At 39.4% G+C, this 16,297-nt stretch overlaps 1 protein-coding gene across 7 annotated transcripts in view; it reads left to right on the forward strand.

The window, feature by feature from the left end:
• The window catches only part of LOC140911468 (endoplasmic reticulum aminopeptidase 2), a 50,867-nt gene that overhangs the window by 29,389 nt on the left and 5,181 nt on the right, over positions 1 to 16,297 (forward strand). For 6 of the 7 annotated variants that reach the window (XM_078852820.1, XM_078852819.1, XM_073344569.2 and 3 more), the window contains 11 exons: positions 534 to 647; positions 739 to 870; positions 4,456 to 4,587; positions 6,652 to 6,720; positions 8,385 to 8,563; positions 8,667 to 8,746; positions 11,146 to 11,329; positions 12,982 to 13,138; positions 13,439 to 13,623; positions 14,395 to 14,559; positions 15,381 to 15,521. In XM_078852820.1, the coding sequence (XP_078708946.1) occupies positions 534 to 647; positions 739 to 870; positions 4,456 to 4,587; positions 6,652 to 6,720; positions 8,385 to 8,563; positions 8,667 to 8,746; positions 11,146 to 11,329; positions 12,982 to 13,138; positions 13,439 to 13,623; positions 14,395 to 14,559; positions 15,381 to 15,521 (1,538 nt within the window). The remainder of the gene's footprint in view (positions 1 to 533; positions 648 to 738; positions 871 to 4,455; positions 4,588 to 6,651; positions 6,721 to 8,384; positions 8,564 to 8,666; positions 8,747 to 11,145; positions 11,330 to 12,981; positions 13,139 to 13,438; positions 13,624 to 14,394; positions 14,560 to 15,380; positions 15,522 to 16,297) is intronic. The other variant, XM_073344570.2, reaches the window with a different exon arrangement.

The following is a 16,297-nucleotide window of genomic DNA, read 5'->3' on the forward strand; positions in this document are numbered from 1 at the left end:
AGAAATTGGTGATTAAGAATTTGGTGTGATAAATGAACAACACGCAGTAATGATGAGCCCTGCAGTCATCCATTTTATTGCCATATGTTAGAGAATGACTTTTGCTGATAACTGATGGCATAGCTTTCTGAATGCTTAGAGTGATTTCCTGAGTGGTAGGATCATTGTTTTATGTAATAAGAAATGACCCAATTCCAGATCCTGTCCCGGGTAAGACTAGGGTTGGGATACTGGACATGGCACAGCTCTTGCCAGAATTTGGCCTTGTTGATAGATTTCTTGTTAATGTACTTGCCAATTTTTTGTGACTGAGAAGAGATGTTTCACTATTAATTGGAAATCAGACATACGTACATCTTTTAAAACACTCATTGTCAGAAGTAATATTATTGATTTAGTTGGAAGAAGTTCTTTATTCTTCCTCTCTGTCTGGGACCCATTAATGAATATTTTATTTCTTTATGAACCATTTGTCTTAATTCCTTTATATCTTCTTCATCTGTTTCTGAAAATATATTTTAATCTATTTTTAGTGGTTCGGTAATCTTGTTACCATGGAATGGTGGAATGACATCTGGCTGAATGAAGGGTTTGCTCGATACATGGAATTTATATCTGTTGATGCCACGTACCCAGAGTTGCAAGTGGTATGTATGGTAAATTGTAGCCTGTATCATTTATAATTCAATATGGTTTTCCTGAAGCGAATACACAATTACTATCTTTTTACTCTTCCAGAATGATTATTTGTTAGGTACCTGCTTTGCAGCAATGGGAAGAGACTCTATGAACTCATCTCGCCCCATATCTTCAAAAGCAGAAAACCCAACACAGATCAAGGAAATGTTTGATACTGTGTCATACGACAAGGTAAATCTGCTTCATATTCATATGTAATGGCAATTTTTTTTCAGTTGTATAACTGGTTTGTAATGTTACGGGCAGCATAGACAGGAAACTTGGCATTGACATAATATTAACAACTTGCCTTTATGAAAGAACAAAATGTGGGGGGGGGGGAGGAGGAGGGGCGTGGGATTACGGATTAAACTAAACTGCGAAGAGCCCTCCAGAATGATGCTAAGCACCGTCACCTTCCACTGACACCAGAAGAATGGCAGCACTTTGCAAGATCACACCTTATTAAGTTTTTTGACTAAAAGCACTTTAATAGCCGGGTATTATTTCATTGTAACAAATGTCAAAATGTCTGTTCACTTCGGTGGGTAAAGGACTGAGCCATAAAGACTCAATCTTGCCTTTAGCTCCCATTGACTCCACTGATAATTGGGGTATGCAGCGCTTTGTAATTCAAAGAGAGTTGCACATTGCAGGATTGTGTCCTAAAGTTTATAGAGAGAGAGAATTCAGCATGTCTCTCCATTTCTCTTAGTGAATATGGAATTTCCATCTGTAGTTTCTCATTTGTTCTATAAATTCTTAATTAAATCATCTTATAACAGTCAAAATAACTAAAGTAATTTGTTTATTTAATCTCGTTGTCTATGTGTAAGTTACAACTTGGAGAGAAAAGGTGCTGATACTAAGGGGAAAAAATGAGTGGTGACGTTTTGGTTCCAAATGCACTAAAATCTATCATTTTCTCACACCAGAGTGTTATAGTTGGTCTGCATTTAGTTGTCATAATACAGTTATATGCTTGGCCAAATTATTCTAAATTGTTATAATTTATGATCTGTCTACTGTGAAAGAAACTAAAACAATTAGCTAATAAAATAGTAACTTTACATGGGACAGCTGTTCGAATAATTTACAAGATTATATAGTTAATGTCTTCCTGCCAAGGGGTGGTCCCCTTGTGAGTCCTTTCAGACCTTAACCACAGACCACACCACAGCAGGCCACCACCTGTAGAGCTTTCTACATATATTTACACTCCCCCAGCCAGCTGCCCCACTTGCTCCTGGGAAAGGAAACAGAGCTAGCAGCAGTCAGTCAGTCCTGCCCACCTCTGTCTTCCTTTGGGCTCTCAGCTTTCCTCTCTGTGCTTCCTTCCTCTCAATTTATATGTTCCCCACAGCTAGAGTTGCTTCCCCCTCAAATTAGCCCTATAGCTCTACTTAGTTAATTGATCTTGTGGATAGGTCCCAATTAACCTATACTGACAAGGATTTCAGTGACAGGGCGCTGAGTCAGCTCCTGACTCAGTGTACCCTGTTACACTTCCTCACGGTATCTTAATGAAGGACATTTCCTAATGGCTGTCTAAAAATCACCATAAAATATTTTAAACTTTTGGGGCCAGAAGGGAATACATTTTTGTAAAGTGAAGGCAAAATAGGAAGCTTGAAGATCAAATTTCAACTTGAATTCTGTAACGTCCTGTTACATTGTTAGATTTCTTTTATGTTAAAGAACAAAATCTCTCATGCTGTCTGAAGTAGCTCACAGCTGTGAGCGTGAGGTTCAGGTCAGACTGTCAGAAAACAGGGCTGACACCCGAAACTGGCAGCATAGTCTGTAATTAGATTTCACCAAGCCAGTAACAATTGTGCACTCCTGGATTACTGTATTAATCTCACCATGGAGTCACAAACGGTCCCTTTAGGCACTCCAGTGCATCTTGCCACCCAGACAAACTAGACTTTGTGATGAAAGGTTATTAAAACCAAAAATCACCTCACATTAGGTTACTCCCAATCTCAAAGGATCAGTCATCTACCCAGTCAATGGATATTCTTGATTTTACACAAAAACAACACTGGCAGCTAATTTCTCTAGTAAACTAACTAAAGGTTTATTAGCTAAGAAAAAGAAATTAGAGCTATTGAGCGGTTAAAGCAGGTAAAATACATTAACAGGTGAGTTAAAGTTTGTAAATCCAAAATGATAATAGAGTTGTAGTAATCTGCTAGATTTCCAAAAGTTCCTCAGGGTTACCCAGAATAATTCTGGAGATCTCTGCCCACTTGTTCAGTATTCCACCCTGTTAGAATCCAAAACAGTTCAGAAATACAGAATCGACCCCTGAATCCATTCTTATAGTGTCTTTCCATAGAAGGCAGTCTGGCAGGCATATTCATTCACTGCATGGGCTCTTCCTTTGTTGATTAAATGCAAACAGAGTCTGTGAATTTTCACTGTCAAACACAAAGACCCATGATTTGAAGTTACCAATCTTTTACGTTTACAAGGCTCCAATTTTGTGTGATGGGTAGACATAATGTAAATACAATGTGATAGCCTGAAACAATCCTTCATTAGTTTTCATCTAGTAAATTCTCATCTTAATATTAACACACACCTTTGATCTAGGGTTAATTTAGTACAGGGATATATATATATATATATATATATATGCAGTAGCACTCAACAAGTTCCAGATAAGGTGAAGAGAATATCATTCACATTTCCTTTTAACCAAATTAACATTGGAGTGAATTGGTGCACTTAGCATTTCTTTGATGTTCACACACAAGTGAATTGGCCTGTGACTCTGACTTGCTGGCTTGTCAGAGTTACACTCTTTCAGAATTTTGTTAAGTATAATTTTGAATTGGCAAGTGTATTTATTTTTATGCTGACTGACATCTCTGTTTAGATTATTGCTCAGACTTTCATCAGGGTTGTCTTTCTCCTTTTTTTCTCACTCTAGTTAAACTCCTTTTGACTGATCAAAAGCGTTTTATTTCAGGCAGGATGCATAATTTCATCTGAGGTCACAACTCGTGCTGCTTTATTGGCCAGGGAGACTAAGTCCAGTCAGATATTAGGTCCATCAATTACTTTGGGAGTCACATTCTGTGCTGATTTACACTCCATCCAATCCCAATGAAGTCAATAGAGTTGAATAGGGCATAGATCAGCACTAAATTTAACTCTGAGGAGAAATTATTTTCTGCAGGGAGCTATGTGGGATCTGAGGAAGGACAAAATCCACCTTTTGAGCTGACAGGTGGGGCAAGGGCAGATCTGTAGCTACTTACTTTAGCATCTGGGTTAGAATTAGGGTCATAGTCCCTTATGCACCTGCTGCATGTGGGTTTGTGGTCACTAGTTCCACCTAAATACAAATCCACTGATCAAGTTTGCACCTCTTCCCTCGCCTGTCTCCAAACCTCCCCTAAACACTGGGTTCAGAGGATCTAGTGCCAAGTCCATTTCTTCCATACATGGGTGATGCAGCATCCCCCTTGCATACCTTCTCTTTAGCTGGCCTTCCACCCATCAGAACCACAGTGCTTCTGTGGTGTTTGGGGCCTTCTGCAGCTCCTATTTTCATTGCACGCTCGTGATTTAGTTACAGTCTGCAGCCATCATCTTGAAATGACTTGTGGCCTTTCATCTTGGTGCCCATTTATTTGACTTTTCACCTTTTATATTCTCAAAATTCTCCATGTGTTAACAATTTTACATTGTTGTATAACATAGTTATGGCTGTTTCAAGGCAGCTGGAATTTATATGCTGATTCAACTATGTCAAATCATCTGCAGGGGGCTTGCATTCTGCACATGCTGCGGAACTTTCTGACTGAAGAGGTGTTCCAGAATGGAATAATTCATTACTTAAAGAAACACAGTTATAGTAATGCAAAGAATAATGATCTCTGGAACAGCTTGGCTAATGTAAGTTTCCTTCTTTTATTTTAGCTAACATACAGCACACTCCTATACATATGCATCTGGGGTGAAACTTACCCCCATGCAGATAGCACGCACAAGGTCTATGTGCAGTTTAAATCCCATTTAAGCCTTGTTTTGAGGTCACAGCGTGTAGCTCTTATGCTGTCTTTGTGCATAGGAGTGAATTTCACACCCCAGTGACTTTCTTGCACTCTGTCTCAATGTGAAGCTGTTCAGAAAGTCAGTCATTATGAATGGGCTTTTTAAATCTTTAAGAGACTTAGAGAAAATGTTTACAAAATGCAAACAGATTTAAAATTTGAGAGGCACATTGGCAGAAACTCAGAAAGAAGAGAGATGCAGAATGAAAGGGCATATTATTGTGACTAATTACTGTCAAAGTCAGCACCTTGCTGGATTAGGCTGTAAGTGTGCAGTTGGGAGAACAAATAGATACATTTCACTGTATATGTAACAATGTGAACTGTAACATTAGGAGCAAAAAAATTCATTAAATAGATTCAGCTGAGATGATGCCCTAAAGACTAATAGAGCAATAATAAACTCAATACGTCATTTGATACAATAGGAACTACTATTGTGCGAGATATGATTTCAGATGTGGAGGAATTAGCAACAGGTACAGACGATTATTGGAGGGCTGTTCATCAGCTGAGTTTATGATGTGACTTTGTTGGAATGATCATAAGACAAAGCATTGCATTAGTCCAGTCTTTAGGTCTCAAAGGTAAGAATAGCAACCTTAGCATAATAATCCATTTGAGAGAATAAAGGTCATATCTTGTACACTTTTTCCGATGACAAAAAGATAATGGGCCTGTTCTTCAACTGCCGTAAATGAGCATAGCTTCCTCAAAGCCAGTGGGGCTATGCCCATATTCACTAGATAAGGATCTAGCCCAGTGGCCAGATCAATCCCTGGTATAATTCCGTTGACTTTAATGAAGTTTTTTATTCCTAATGCTTCAGTTTGCATGGTTACATGTACAATGGCATGGATCTATTTGTTCTCTCAATTTCACAGTGAAAGCACACCTTTTTCACAGTTTAATCATTAATGGGAAGTACATCAAACAAAGTATTTGGCTGGGGTCAGACCCATAGACAAGGTTACCCAACAAAGAAGCATCAGCTATTGGATATACCAAGTTTAAGGAGAAAAAATTACCCAATATTCCATTCTGCAACCTAACTAACAACATTCATACAAACCAGGAAAAGTCAGCATCTCCCATATAATAGAGTTGAGTATTACTAGCCAAGCAATGAGTCACTTAATGGAAAGTAGAAAACAAGTAAGAGCATGTGCAATACAAACAGAAGAACACTGGGTCTAAGGAGAACCCTGAGGGGCTATACAACACACCCAGGTCATATTTAAAAAAAGAAAAAAGAGGAAGCAAACTGGTTATGGTCTACTATAAAATATGTGAAGTCTGTAAAGATTACGTCCAAAAACCAAGTCGGTGTCTTCTAAACATTTTTTTAAAAGACATGCTTATGAGCAATGTCAAGTTTATTCACATCAAGAAGCTTTAGTCATAAAAATCTATTGGAGTCAGCCTGCTACTGAACATCAGGACTAGGCAGCTGGTAATGGGCAGTCTGAACACTGAGTTATAGTGTCTAAGGTTCTAGGCAAGAGATCAAAGAAATCAAAATTGCACAGGTAGGACTGTTGCTGGTGGTTTGGGTGAATACTTGAGTGGGACCAAGTTTAAAGGGTGATTTACTGATCTAAATAGCAGTTGTACAAAGGGCAAATTCTGGATGTGACCAGTTGTACCAGAAAATTACTTGAGAGGCATATTTCATGTTTTTCAGGGGCAATTTCACCAGAGGGTTTTGATAATTTGACTCAAAGTATTACTAAAGGCTTTAGAATGTTTCTTCAGGGATAACTGACTTTTAAGTGTTGGTAACTGGCTGAGATTTTTCTTTTGCTGGATAACAATTGCTAACACTGAAGTAAGAAATCAGGACTATAGTAAATGGTATTTTCAGTATGACTTGCTAATCCTGTTTTGAAAATGTGTATTTTTACAGACATGTTCAGAAGAGGACTTTACTTCTGGTAAATTTTGTTACAGCAAAAGTCAGGTGGCTAAGAATGCAGTGAGTACATATTGCTATCTGCTTTCTCTGTATTAGACTAGTGCAGAAAGAACTAATCAGTTGCATCCTTGTAATTTAACCATTAATGTAGATCTCTATTGAACAGATACTTCAGCATCTACTTCACTGACACTGTGGTTGTGCTGAAGTAGGATGGAGTAAGATTGTATATCTGCTTTTCACCTGTATCCCTTATAAAAATGGGATGTGTATTTTATGAGGCAATCTCTGTGACAAAAAAAATATTGACTAAATAAACAACTGCAGATATTTAAACTTGTCGGGGGGAAAAAAGGAAAACAGCGGTGGCAAAGAAATAAAGACAAGGATGAGACTGCAAAAGGCCAACAAGGCTTTCTAATCAATTTAAAAGGATCCACTGAGTTCCACTGTCAAATATCGTCACATCAAATGACTTTAGCCAGGGCTTTGGAATGTGTGTGTAATAGAACATCATTATACAGCCTGACATGGCTGTGATCACTTGTGAAAGCAGGCTAGAAAATATCGACCACTTAAAAGGAAACTACCAGATCAGAGGGTGTGTGCGTGAGTGTGCACACGTGAAAAAAGTGCCCTTACTTGTGTTTCTGATAGCATTTCAGGTGATTACAAATGCAAAAAAAATTTCCAATATACTTTTCACCATTTTTATTTGGAGTATTTTTTTAAAGATTTATCTTGACTGAGTCCATTACCATTGGGTATGAGTATGGGGGAGTTGCTGTTTGTACCTTTCACTCCAGTTTTTTCTTGGGAGTGGGTGAAGCACATCTTTGCCGAAATCAAGAGTAGACTTTGCATTCTCAGTGTGTCCCCAACATCATCCTTGATGGAGCAAATCTGCCTTTGAGCAGGGGATGCCGTTGGGCAGCCACATAAGTGCAGTGCACCTGTTATAGAAGTGGGGGTGTCCCTCTTCAAGATCCATGTGAAATTTAGTGGCACCTGCAGCGGGCTCTGGGCTACCAGTCCTAAAGGACGGACGATGTGGCTCTCAGTTTTTAACATGTATTAGGTCAGATTCACTGATACACTGTGGCTACTCTGCTGCTTTGGCCAATTAATCCAGGTTTACAACTGTTTTGCATCACCTTTGCGGTACAACGCAACTGAAGTGTACTGATGAACATGGTCCAACAGTTGTTCCTCTGTTAGGCATAAGGCTTAGGTATAATTAGAAAAACAGAGTGTTCAACCTGACCTAGCACTGTTCTGTTGTGCCTACAGAACTAGTTGTCATCTTGGCAGCATTGGAGACCCAGTCTCTCCCAGGTTGATCTCTAGTACAAGTGCTTCTTGTGTAGAGACATTTGTTCAGCCTTTTAAATGGGCCATCAGAGAGCCTCGTGATAAGGATGCAATGAATGAACCTGATTCATGCTTTGCTTACACTGGTTTTAGATTAAAGGCGTCACTCCTGATGTACACCTGTGTAACAGAGAGGAGAATCAGTCTCACTGTATTTATCTTGAAATTAAATACATATTTGCCTGAAGACTGCTAAAATATTTGTCTTTTTCCTTAAGATACTTTGTGGATGTGCCTGTAATTTTAAAACAAATGACTAAGATCTTTTTTGACTTCAGAGTAGTGTTTGATAATATCTGAAAAGTGACAAGTAATGTTGGGGTAAATAACTTTCTCTTTTGCACTTTTTTCAGCATAGCTATTATGTTGATGAACACTTTGATATTGCGGAGATAATGAACACATGGACACTCCAGAAAGGAATTCCATTGATTATTGTCGAACAAAATCAGAAGAGAATTAAAATAAGACAAGAACGCTTCTTGAAAGGCATTTTCCAACATGATCCTCAATGGGCCTCAATGCAAATTGGGCAAGTGCAGGCACATGCTGATTGTGCTTGTAGAATTTGATTTACATATTTGAACACCTATTGACTTTGTGGTGTTATTTTACTGTTCTCTTCTCCTTTTTAGCTTCCTCTGGCATGTTCCCTTGACGTACATCACAAGCCACTCCAAAAGTATTGGGAGACATTTACTGAAGAACCACTCAGGTATAGATTGACTTGTCAATGTTCTGTTTTGTGTTTAGTCTCAGGGAATAGAATAGAATCATAGAATATCAGGGTTGGAAGGGACCTCAGGAGATCATCTAGTCCAACCCCCTGCTTAAAGCAGGACCAATCCCCAATTTTTGCCCCAGATTCCTGAATGGTCCCCTCAAGGATTGAACTGTGTTGTACACATACCTTCTTAATACTGCTTCTGCTTATACTGTAGTCCCTTAATTCTTATTTAAAAAAACAAACAAACCCTGATCCCAGCATAGTTACAAATACAGGACCTTCCAGGAGTGTGGATCCCTGTTAATAGAAGTTGCTTGCATTTTCACATTGCTAGAAAATCTTTAATATGAAGATTTAAAAGGTTATTGTTTCTGCTTTTCTGTGTCGCCTCTCTTAGACATTTTAAAACTTATTTTTCCCTTCGGAAAAGGTCTTGTCATAATTATTGCTTTATTTACTGTTTGTTTGTTTATTTTTTTATTTATTCACGAAAGCTCATGCTCAAATAAATTGGTTAGTCTCTAAGGTGCCACAAGTACTCCTTTTCTTTTTATTTACTGTGTATCTATGAAAGGGCTAAATTCTCTGTTCTTTAATCAAGCAGAACTTCCATTGAAGGCAATGGGGCACAGAGAACCCACAGTGTAAGAACTAATAGAGGGAACTGAAGAGCACTGTGATAGTTGCCTATATTTTTGTTAATTGAAAATTGTGGTAGATCAGTTGGGAAAACTGCAGGGTTCCTTCGTGGCCACCATTTTAGAACAGGCATCATTTTAGATTTTATTTTTTAAAGCAACAATGAAGATCTTAAAAATTCCAAACCTTCTAGTCTGCTAAATGGAATTCAAAATGGATGTGCTTACAGTTACTTTAAAATGTCAAGTGCCCAAGGATACGAAATTACCACCACAATAGTGCAGTTTGTGAGAATTTCTAGGTCCCATTATACAATATCTTGATGATCTGGTAAATCTTTTTGGGGTGCCATCTCCCCCAATGGAAATTCACCTTTAAGGACAGCACCTGACTGAAAGTTGAAGTCCTTGATATTGTGGCTCCAATAAAGTGGTCAGGATTGCGGGCCAGAGCTGCTGCAGAGTGTAAGGGTTTCCATGAGTGTGAACTTGGCTTCCAGCCAATCCACCTTAGGGGTAGATTCTGTGACCTGTTTCATAAATCTCACCTCCTCATGTAAGAATATGGGGAAATATGCATGAGGGGATTTCTTGGAGATTTCCTTCCCATGAGCCACATCCCACGGGCTTTTGCGAAAGAGCTGGAGATCTGGACAGACCACTTTGTATGATGGTTTAATTGCACCTTTACCAAAGGCACATCAATTGGTACATTTCAAATAGATGAGGGTTAGGTGCTACTGAGATATGCTCAGTTTAAATGTTGCAGCATATCTTCAAAGTGAAGTATTTACAAGTTGGCACTGTGCTGAGGCGTGGCTCCTCTCCTGCCTTCTGCCCGCGGAAACTGTCTTCACCGTGTCCTTTTATTTTAAGTTCCCTCGGCACTTTTCACAAGAATCCCTATACAACATTCTATTTAAAATGTTCACCTAGCTTTTAGCCCTCTCACCAGGGCCTGATGGGAGTAGAGGTCTCCTGACTCTGAACCTCTGTGTGGCTTAGCTTGGCTAACCCTGTTCCTCCCTCTCACCCTTGCACTTCCTTCCTGTGCTGCCTCTCATCAACCCTGGGCTCCTGGAGTAATTGGCTCCACCAGCCAGCCTGATTGACTAATTACCCCATAAGCTTTCTCTAGGGAAATAATTAATATCAGAGTGATCAGAGTGCAAGCTCACCTGTTTGCACCCTACACTCTGACACAGGCACTTAGAATAATCAAAGGCATTGAAGAACCAGCCAACTGTAATATTTCCCACCAATCCCACTTACTAATCAACATGGAGCTACATTTTTATTTTCTGCTTTATTTTTTCATATGAGTTACTATCAATGAAGCACTCAGGACCTGAAAGTTTGTTAACCAGTACAACCTCTCTAGCAGTACAGGAATCTGAATTCATGGTGAAATGCAAGGGTCTACATCTGTCTCCAAGAATAGAGACTTAATTGGCTAAAATTTGCCATTAAAAATTGTAGAAAACATTTATGAAACAAGAAACATAACCTATGACCGTACACTAAAAATGTCTGGTTTTAAGATTTAATTGGCTCAACTATGTTTATGTTCTGGATAGTTACTTATTAATTTTTACCAATAAAAAGGGTTTGAGGATTAATACCATGCAATCTTTCCATAGATTTCAGATCACCTTTCTGAAGTTTAGATATCCTGGAAGTATTTATGGTCACATTAGAAAATGTCACTAAGAATGTTTAACTGTTTCAGTAACCTTTTTCTGCTCTCAGATACCATAGAACTGGTGGAAGATGTCAATTGGGTAAAATTCAACGTGGACATGAATGGCTATTACATTGTGCACTACGAGGGAAATGGATGGGACACAATCATTGAACTGTTGAATCAGAACCACACCATCTTCAGCTACAAGGACCGAGCCAACCTGATCCACAATGCATTTCAGCTAGTCAGGTAATTGTTCTTTTTTTAAAAAAAAATTCTTTTGCACAATTTGCAGCTGTCAGGACTTTGCCTATGACTTCAAGGGCCAGATATTTTAAGAATCTCCCTCCCTGCAAGTTGAATTTTTCTGGGATGGATTTGTCTTCTTTGAGTTAAATTCCTTCATCACCCACCCTCTGATTTTTATAAATATAGCTGAACCCTTACCTTTGATTGCACAAAATAGTTAGATATTTAGCAAAGCACACATCTACAGGTTGGTGATGTCTCCACACAGAGCACCACTATTGTCTTCTTTTTCAAGTGAGATCTTTTTCAAATGAGTAAATTTCTTTCTCTGTCTCCCACCCTCCCTCCCACCTCCTTCTAAAGGACTTTCCCTTTGGCTGTCTTGCATGGTGACATTAATTTAGCTGATATAAAATGGGGAAAGGAGTCCTGAAAGAAACATTGGGAATGGGGACACTGTTAACCGATGTACAAGGAGGTAGGAGGTTCTGTCTCCTCCCTCCTTGCACTGAAGTGATTTGCATCCCAGTAGGTGCCCTGAAGGAGTAGTCCCATGCTCCTCTGCCCACGGGGATTGCAGCAAAGAATGGTGGGATGTGCAAGCTGAGGGAGGCTTCTGGCCATTCGTTCTTCATGCCCTTGCATAAGCATTAGTCATACCATGCTGGAAGAAAGGCAAGGGGCAATGGATGTAGTTAAATGAGGCCGCAACTTTATTCACTTAAAATGTCTGGGAGTACCTGGCAATACATTGTACAGTGCAGGTCATCGTTCTTTCTTTAATCACTCCCATGTAATTCCCAACCTGGTCCCAGCTATCTTGCTGCTGGGACCCTGACATGTTCCCCTCGTATGAGGATTAAGGGGGCTAAAAAAGGAGGGTGGTTGGCTCCTCACCATACAAGACATAGGAGCTGCAAATTCCCCTTCCTTGGCTCGCTTAAGGGATGCTTTCTTTTAAATCCTTTTCCAGTCCACTTTATCCAAGGACCGTATCCTTCCATAACAAGTACCTGCACTGGATGTCTGCCACAAGTTTTACGTACTATGTTGCAACATCATAACCTAACCCCCTGCCCCACCCCACCGGGTCCCAGACCCACCGTGGGGAAAGAAAACGCTGCCCACTCCCTTCCCACCCTGGCCATTCTGGCAGTGAGGGAAAAATTCTTTCCCAGCCCCCCAAGGAAATAGGGCAACTAGCATAATCCCCACAGTGGGTCATGAGGAAACCCTGTCCTTTTCAGATCCCACTGGTGGGAGGGTGAGTGCTGCCAGCCCAACCCATGTGAAAGAGGGTTTCAGCTGTTGCACGGGTATAGATATTCTCCACTCTTCCAGTCAGCTGGAAGGGCAGTGCCCTCCTCTCCCAGGTCCAAACATTACTTGTTCTCTCTCCTGCCATGCCTGGCTCCGTCCAGGTAAACAGTTCCTAGACAAGGATCCACCACATACAGTTGAAATGAGCTCAATGTAGCCCTTAGATTCTAAGATCCTTGTGGCAGGAATACACCTGTGTGTGCTTTGTAAAGCACTCTGTACATCTGTTAATCTTTAGGCAACAAATACTACTAATAACATTGCCACCCCTTTCCTTCCCTTAGTATATCATTAGAAAGACATTAACTTATTCCATACAACCTCTTTCTCAGTGCAGGAAGGCTATCACTGGATAGAGCTCTTGATCTGACGCAATATCTCCAACATGAATCCAGTAACATAGTACTTCTGCAAGGCCTGGATTACCTGGCAGCGATCTATCACATGATGGAGAGAAGAAATATTTCCGATGTCAGAGAAAGTCTCAAGGTTCACTGTTAAGAATATAACCATGTAGTTTTATTCATGTATTTGTTTATTAACTTTAATCTGTATTTGTTTTGATGATACTTCTTGGTGACACTGAAGAGTTGAAAGATGGACATCACCACCTTTGTAACTAGAACAGCTGTTACCTGTTAATATAACTATGTATATTTTGATAGACTTATGAAATATGTAAACACTGCTCTTAATGCAGAGTTTACTGCTTTTATTAGAACTTTGGAATATGCTCAGGATGGCAGATTTCATTGCTTGTCAATGAACTGTGCCATATTCTCTCTGCAGCGGTACATCCTGCAGCATTTTAAGCTGGTGATTGACAGGCAGACCTGGAGTGATGAGGGCTCCATCTCTGATAGAATGCTACGTTCTGCTCTCCTCGAGCTTGCATGTGACCTGCAATATCCTCTCTGTGTCCAGAAGGCAAATGAGCTTTTCAGCAAGTGGATGGGATCGGGTGGAAATTTAACGTAAATAATTTGTATTCTTCCTAATGTTCTTTTTTGCTTAGGTTTCTTTTACCATACTTTTGGGTTGTTCTCCAACATAAGATCTGGAAAAAAAGCAATTTATTGTAAACTAAATAGGAAACTCTTGTTTCCTGAAATGAAACCATAACAGAAAATCTTATGTTCTAGAGTAAAGGTGTTATATACATCATATTGTTATGTAACGCACACTTACTCATTATGCCTGTCTGTCCCTGTTGACTGACGGGACCATACACACAGGTCTAGGAGTCTGTACAGCCTTGGAGCTAACAGACCAGTTTCTTAGCTCAGGCAGTAGCTCACAGTTTTAGATCCAGAGGTTCTGGGCTCAGTTCCCCATTGTTGACAACTCAACCAGGGGCATTATATTACAGTAGCATAAAATCCCTTTCTGGCTAAGGACTCTTTAGCTGTGATATTTTCTTCCCACTTCATTGTTAGTAGTAGTAGTAGTATTTTATTTATTATCTGTTTCTAGTACCACTCACGATGTGCAAATTGCTGTAGAAACATAAAGGAAAGTATAGTCCCTGTTTTGAAAAAATTGACCCACTCTGGCCCTGATCCTGCATTGGGATCTACAAGTGCAGATCCATGCAAAATTCCATTGATTTCAAGTGGAATCCATAGAGGAGAAAGGTCTGTGTTAGTATAGTCCATTGTAAGATCCGGGCCTGCTTTTTCTGTCATTAAAAACCCTACTTCACAAATCTGAATAAAACTGTATTTCTTATATTCTTGATTATTTAGTAATATTCCTTCTGATGTCCTGGAGACTATATATTCTGTTGGATCTAAAACAGCTGATGGCTGGAATTTTCTTTTGGAGAGATATAAAGTGTCCATGTCTGGTGCTGAACAGAGAAAGATCTGTTCAGCTTTGGCAAGCTGTAAAGATGATGCAAAACTAACAAGGTAGGAACTGTAATATAGGGGTGACTGTTTATTCATATACTCTTCTTTCAATGTATAGTTAAATTGGTGCTCATGAATCTCAAAATGAGCTAGTCAAAGGCTACTCATATGAAAGTTGTAACTGCTGGACACACATTTTTACTTGTTTTTTATGTATATACCTTGATTTCTGAGCATGACATAGAGGAATCAGAGAGGAAAAGTGAGTGAGGTAATATTTTTATTGAATCAACTTCTGTCAGTGAAAGTGTTGGTTCACTAAAAGATATTACCTTGCCCACCTTATCTCTCTAATATCCTGGGACCAACATGGCTACAACACCACTGCAAACAACAATAGAGGACTCATGATACGCTAAATCTCTTAGGAAGATAATAGCAGCCATTTGTCCTTAAATGAATCCCTTATGAAAAGTCACAAACTGGATATATGTCTTTTTTACCTCCTTGTATACCTGATCTCCATCATGATAATATGACAGTTAAGAGAATGAACAGGAGGAATCAATCTTCATCTGGCCTATTATTCTGAGCCACTGGTCCAAGGGAGTAAGTGTTCAAAGCTGGTGTCAGGTTGTAGGGAGCCAGTAGCTATGCACACCTGAAGCATTTCATAATGCTTGAGATAAAACGGAAAAGAGAAGTTACACAAAACAATTTCCTGTAAGTGCAAGTCACCAAGAAATACTTTTTTTTTTTTTTAATCCTGGCTGAGATTGCATTAAAGGCCTGATCTTTCAAAACTTGCTAGCATGTATCCATATATAAATATATAACCTAGCCTTTTCTTGGTTTCCTGGGGATGTTTTTTGATGCTTTAGATTGCTGGAGCTTGCAATGGAGGGACATATAATCAAGACTCAAGACCTGTCATCAGTTATCTATAGTGTCAGCACAAATCCAGCTGGACAACATCTTGCATGGAAGTTTGTAAAGAAAAATTGGAGCAAACTGCTAGAAAAGTTAGTATTTGTAACTGACAAAAACTGATCTGTTTTTATTGGAAACTGCCTGTTTAGGCCATAGGACTGAGAGTCAAGAGTGATAGATTCTAGTCTCAGCTCTGCTGCTGACTCAGTGTGTTACATTGGGCAAGGAACTTCGCTGCCCTGTGACTCAGTTTCTCCTTTGAAAAAAGAGGCTAATACTTAACCACCTTTGCACAGTGCTTTGAGATCACTGAATGGAAAGTGCTATATAAATGCTGACTATCTCTGTTATATTAAATTTCTGAACTTTTTTATATTAAATTTCTAAACTTCTGAATTTTTTTCCTGATTTTGAAAAATTCTATAATAAAGATGAGCAACCATCTGTAACTCTTCTTAATGAGTTTTCAATCTCAGGATCACTGATCCTGGGTAGAGAAGAACTATAGTAAACTCAGGGACCCATGAGATGAAAAGTTGTGTTTTAATCCTGCATTGTAGAGAGACTATTCCCGAAAGTATGAGGGAACAATAAAAAATGTTATTGAGGCAGTGAGTGCACACTGTCAGCCAGAGAACAGGTATTTAGGGGCAGTCCTGCCTGCCTCTTCTCCCCACTGGCTGGAGAACCATGAATAAACAAGAACCTCTTCAGAGGTGGTGTCATTAGAATATGCCAGTGACTGCATTGGGTTCAGCCTTGAGCTGGGAGAAATTTTTTGGACAAAACTTTTTTTGGGTGAAAAATGCAGATTTGGCAACCCCAAAACTTCGAATTCTTGTTAGTTTTGCAGAATTGTTTTGAAGCA

Source organism: Lepidochelys kempii, chromosome 5 (assembly GCF_965140285.1).
Source record: "Lepidochelys kempii isolate rLepKem1 chromosome 5, rLepKem1.hap1, whole genome shotgun sequence".
NCBI classification, from domain to species: Eukaryota; Metazoa; Chordata; order Testudines; family Cheloniidae; genus Lepidochelys; species Lepidochelys kempii.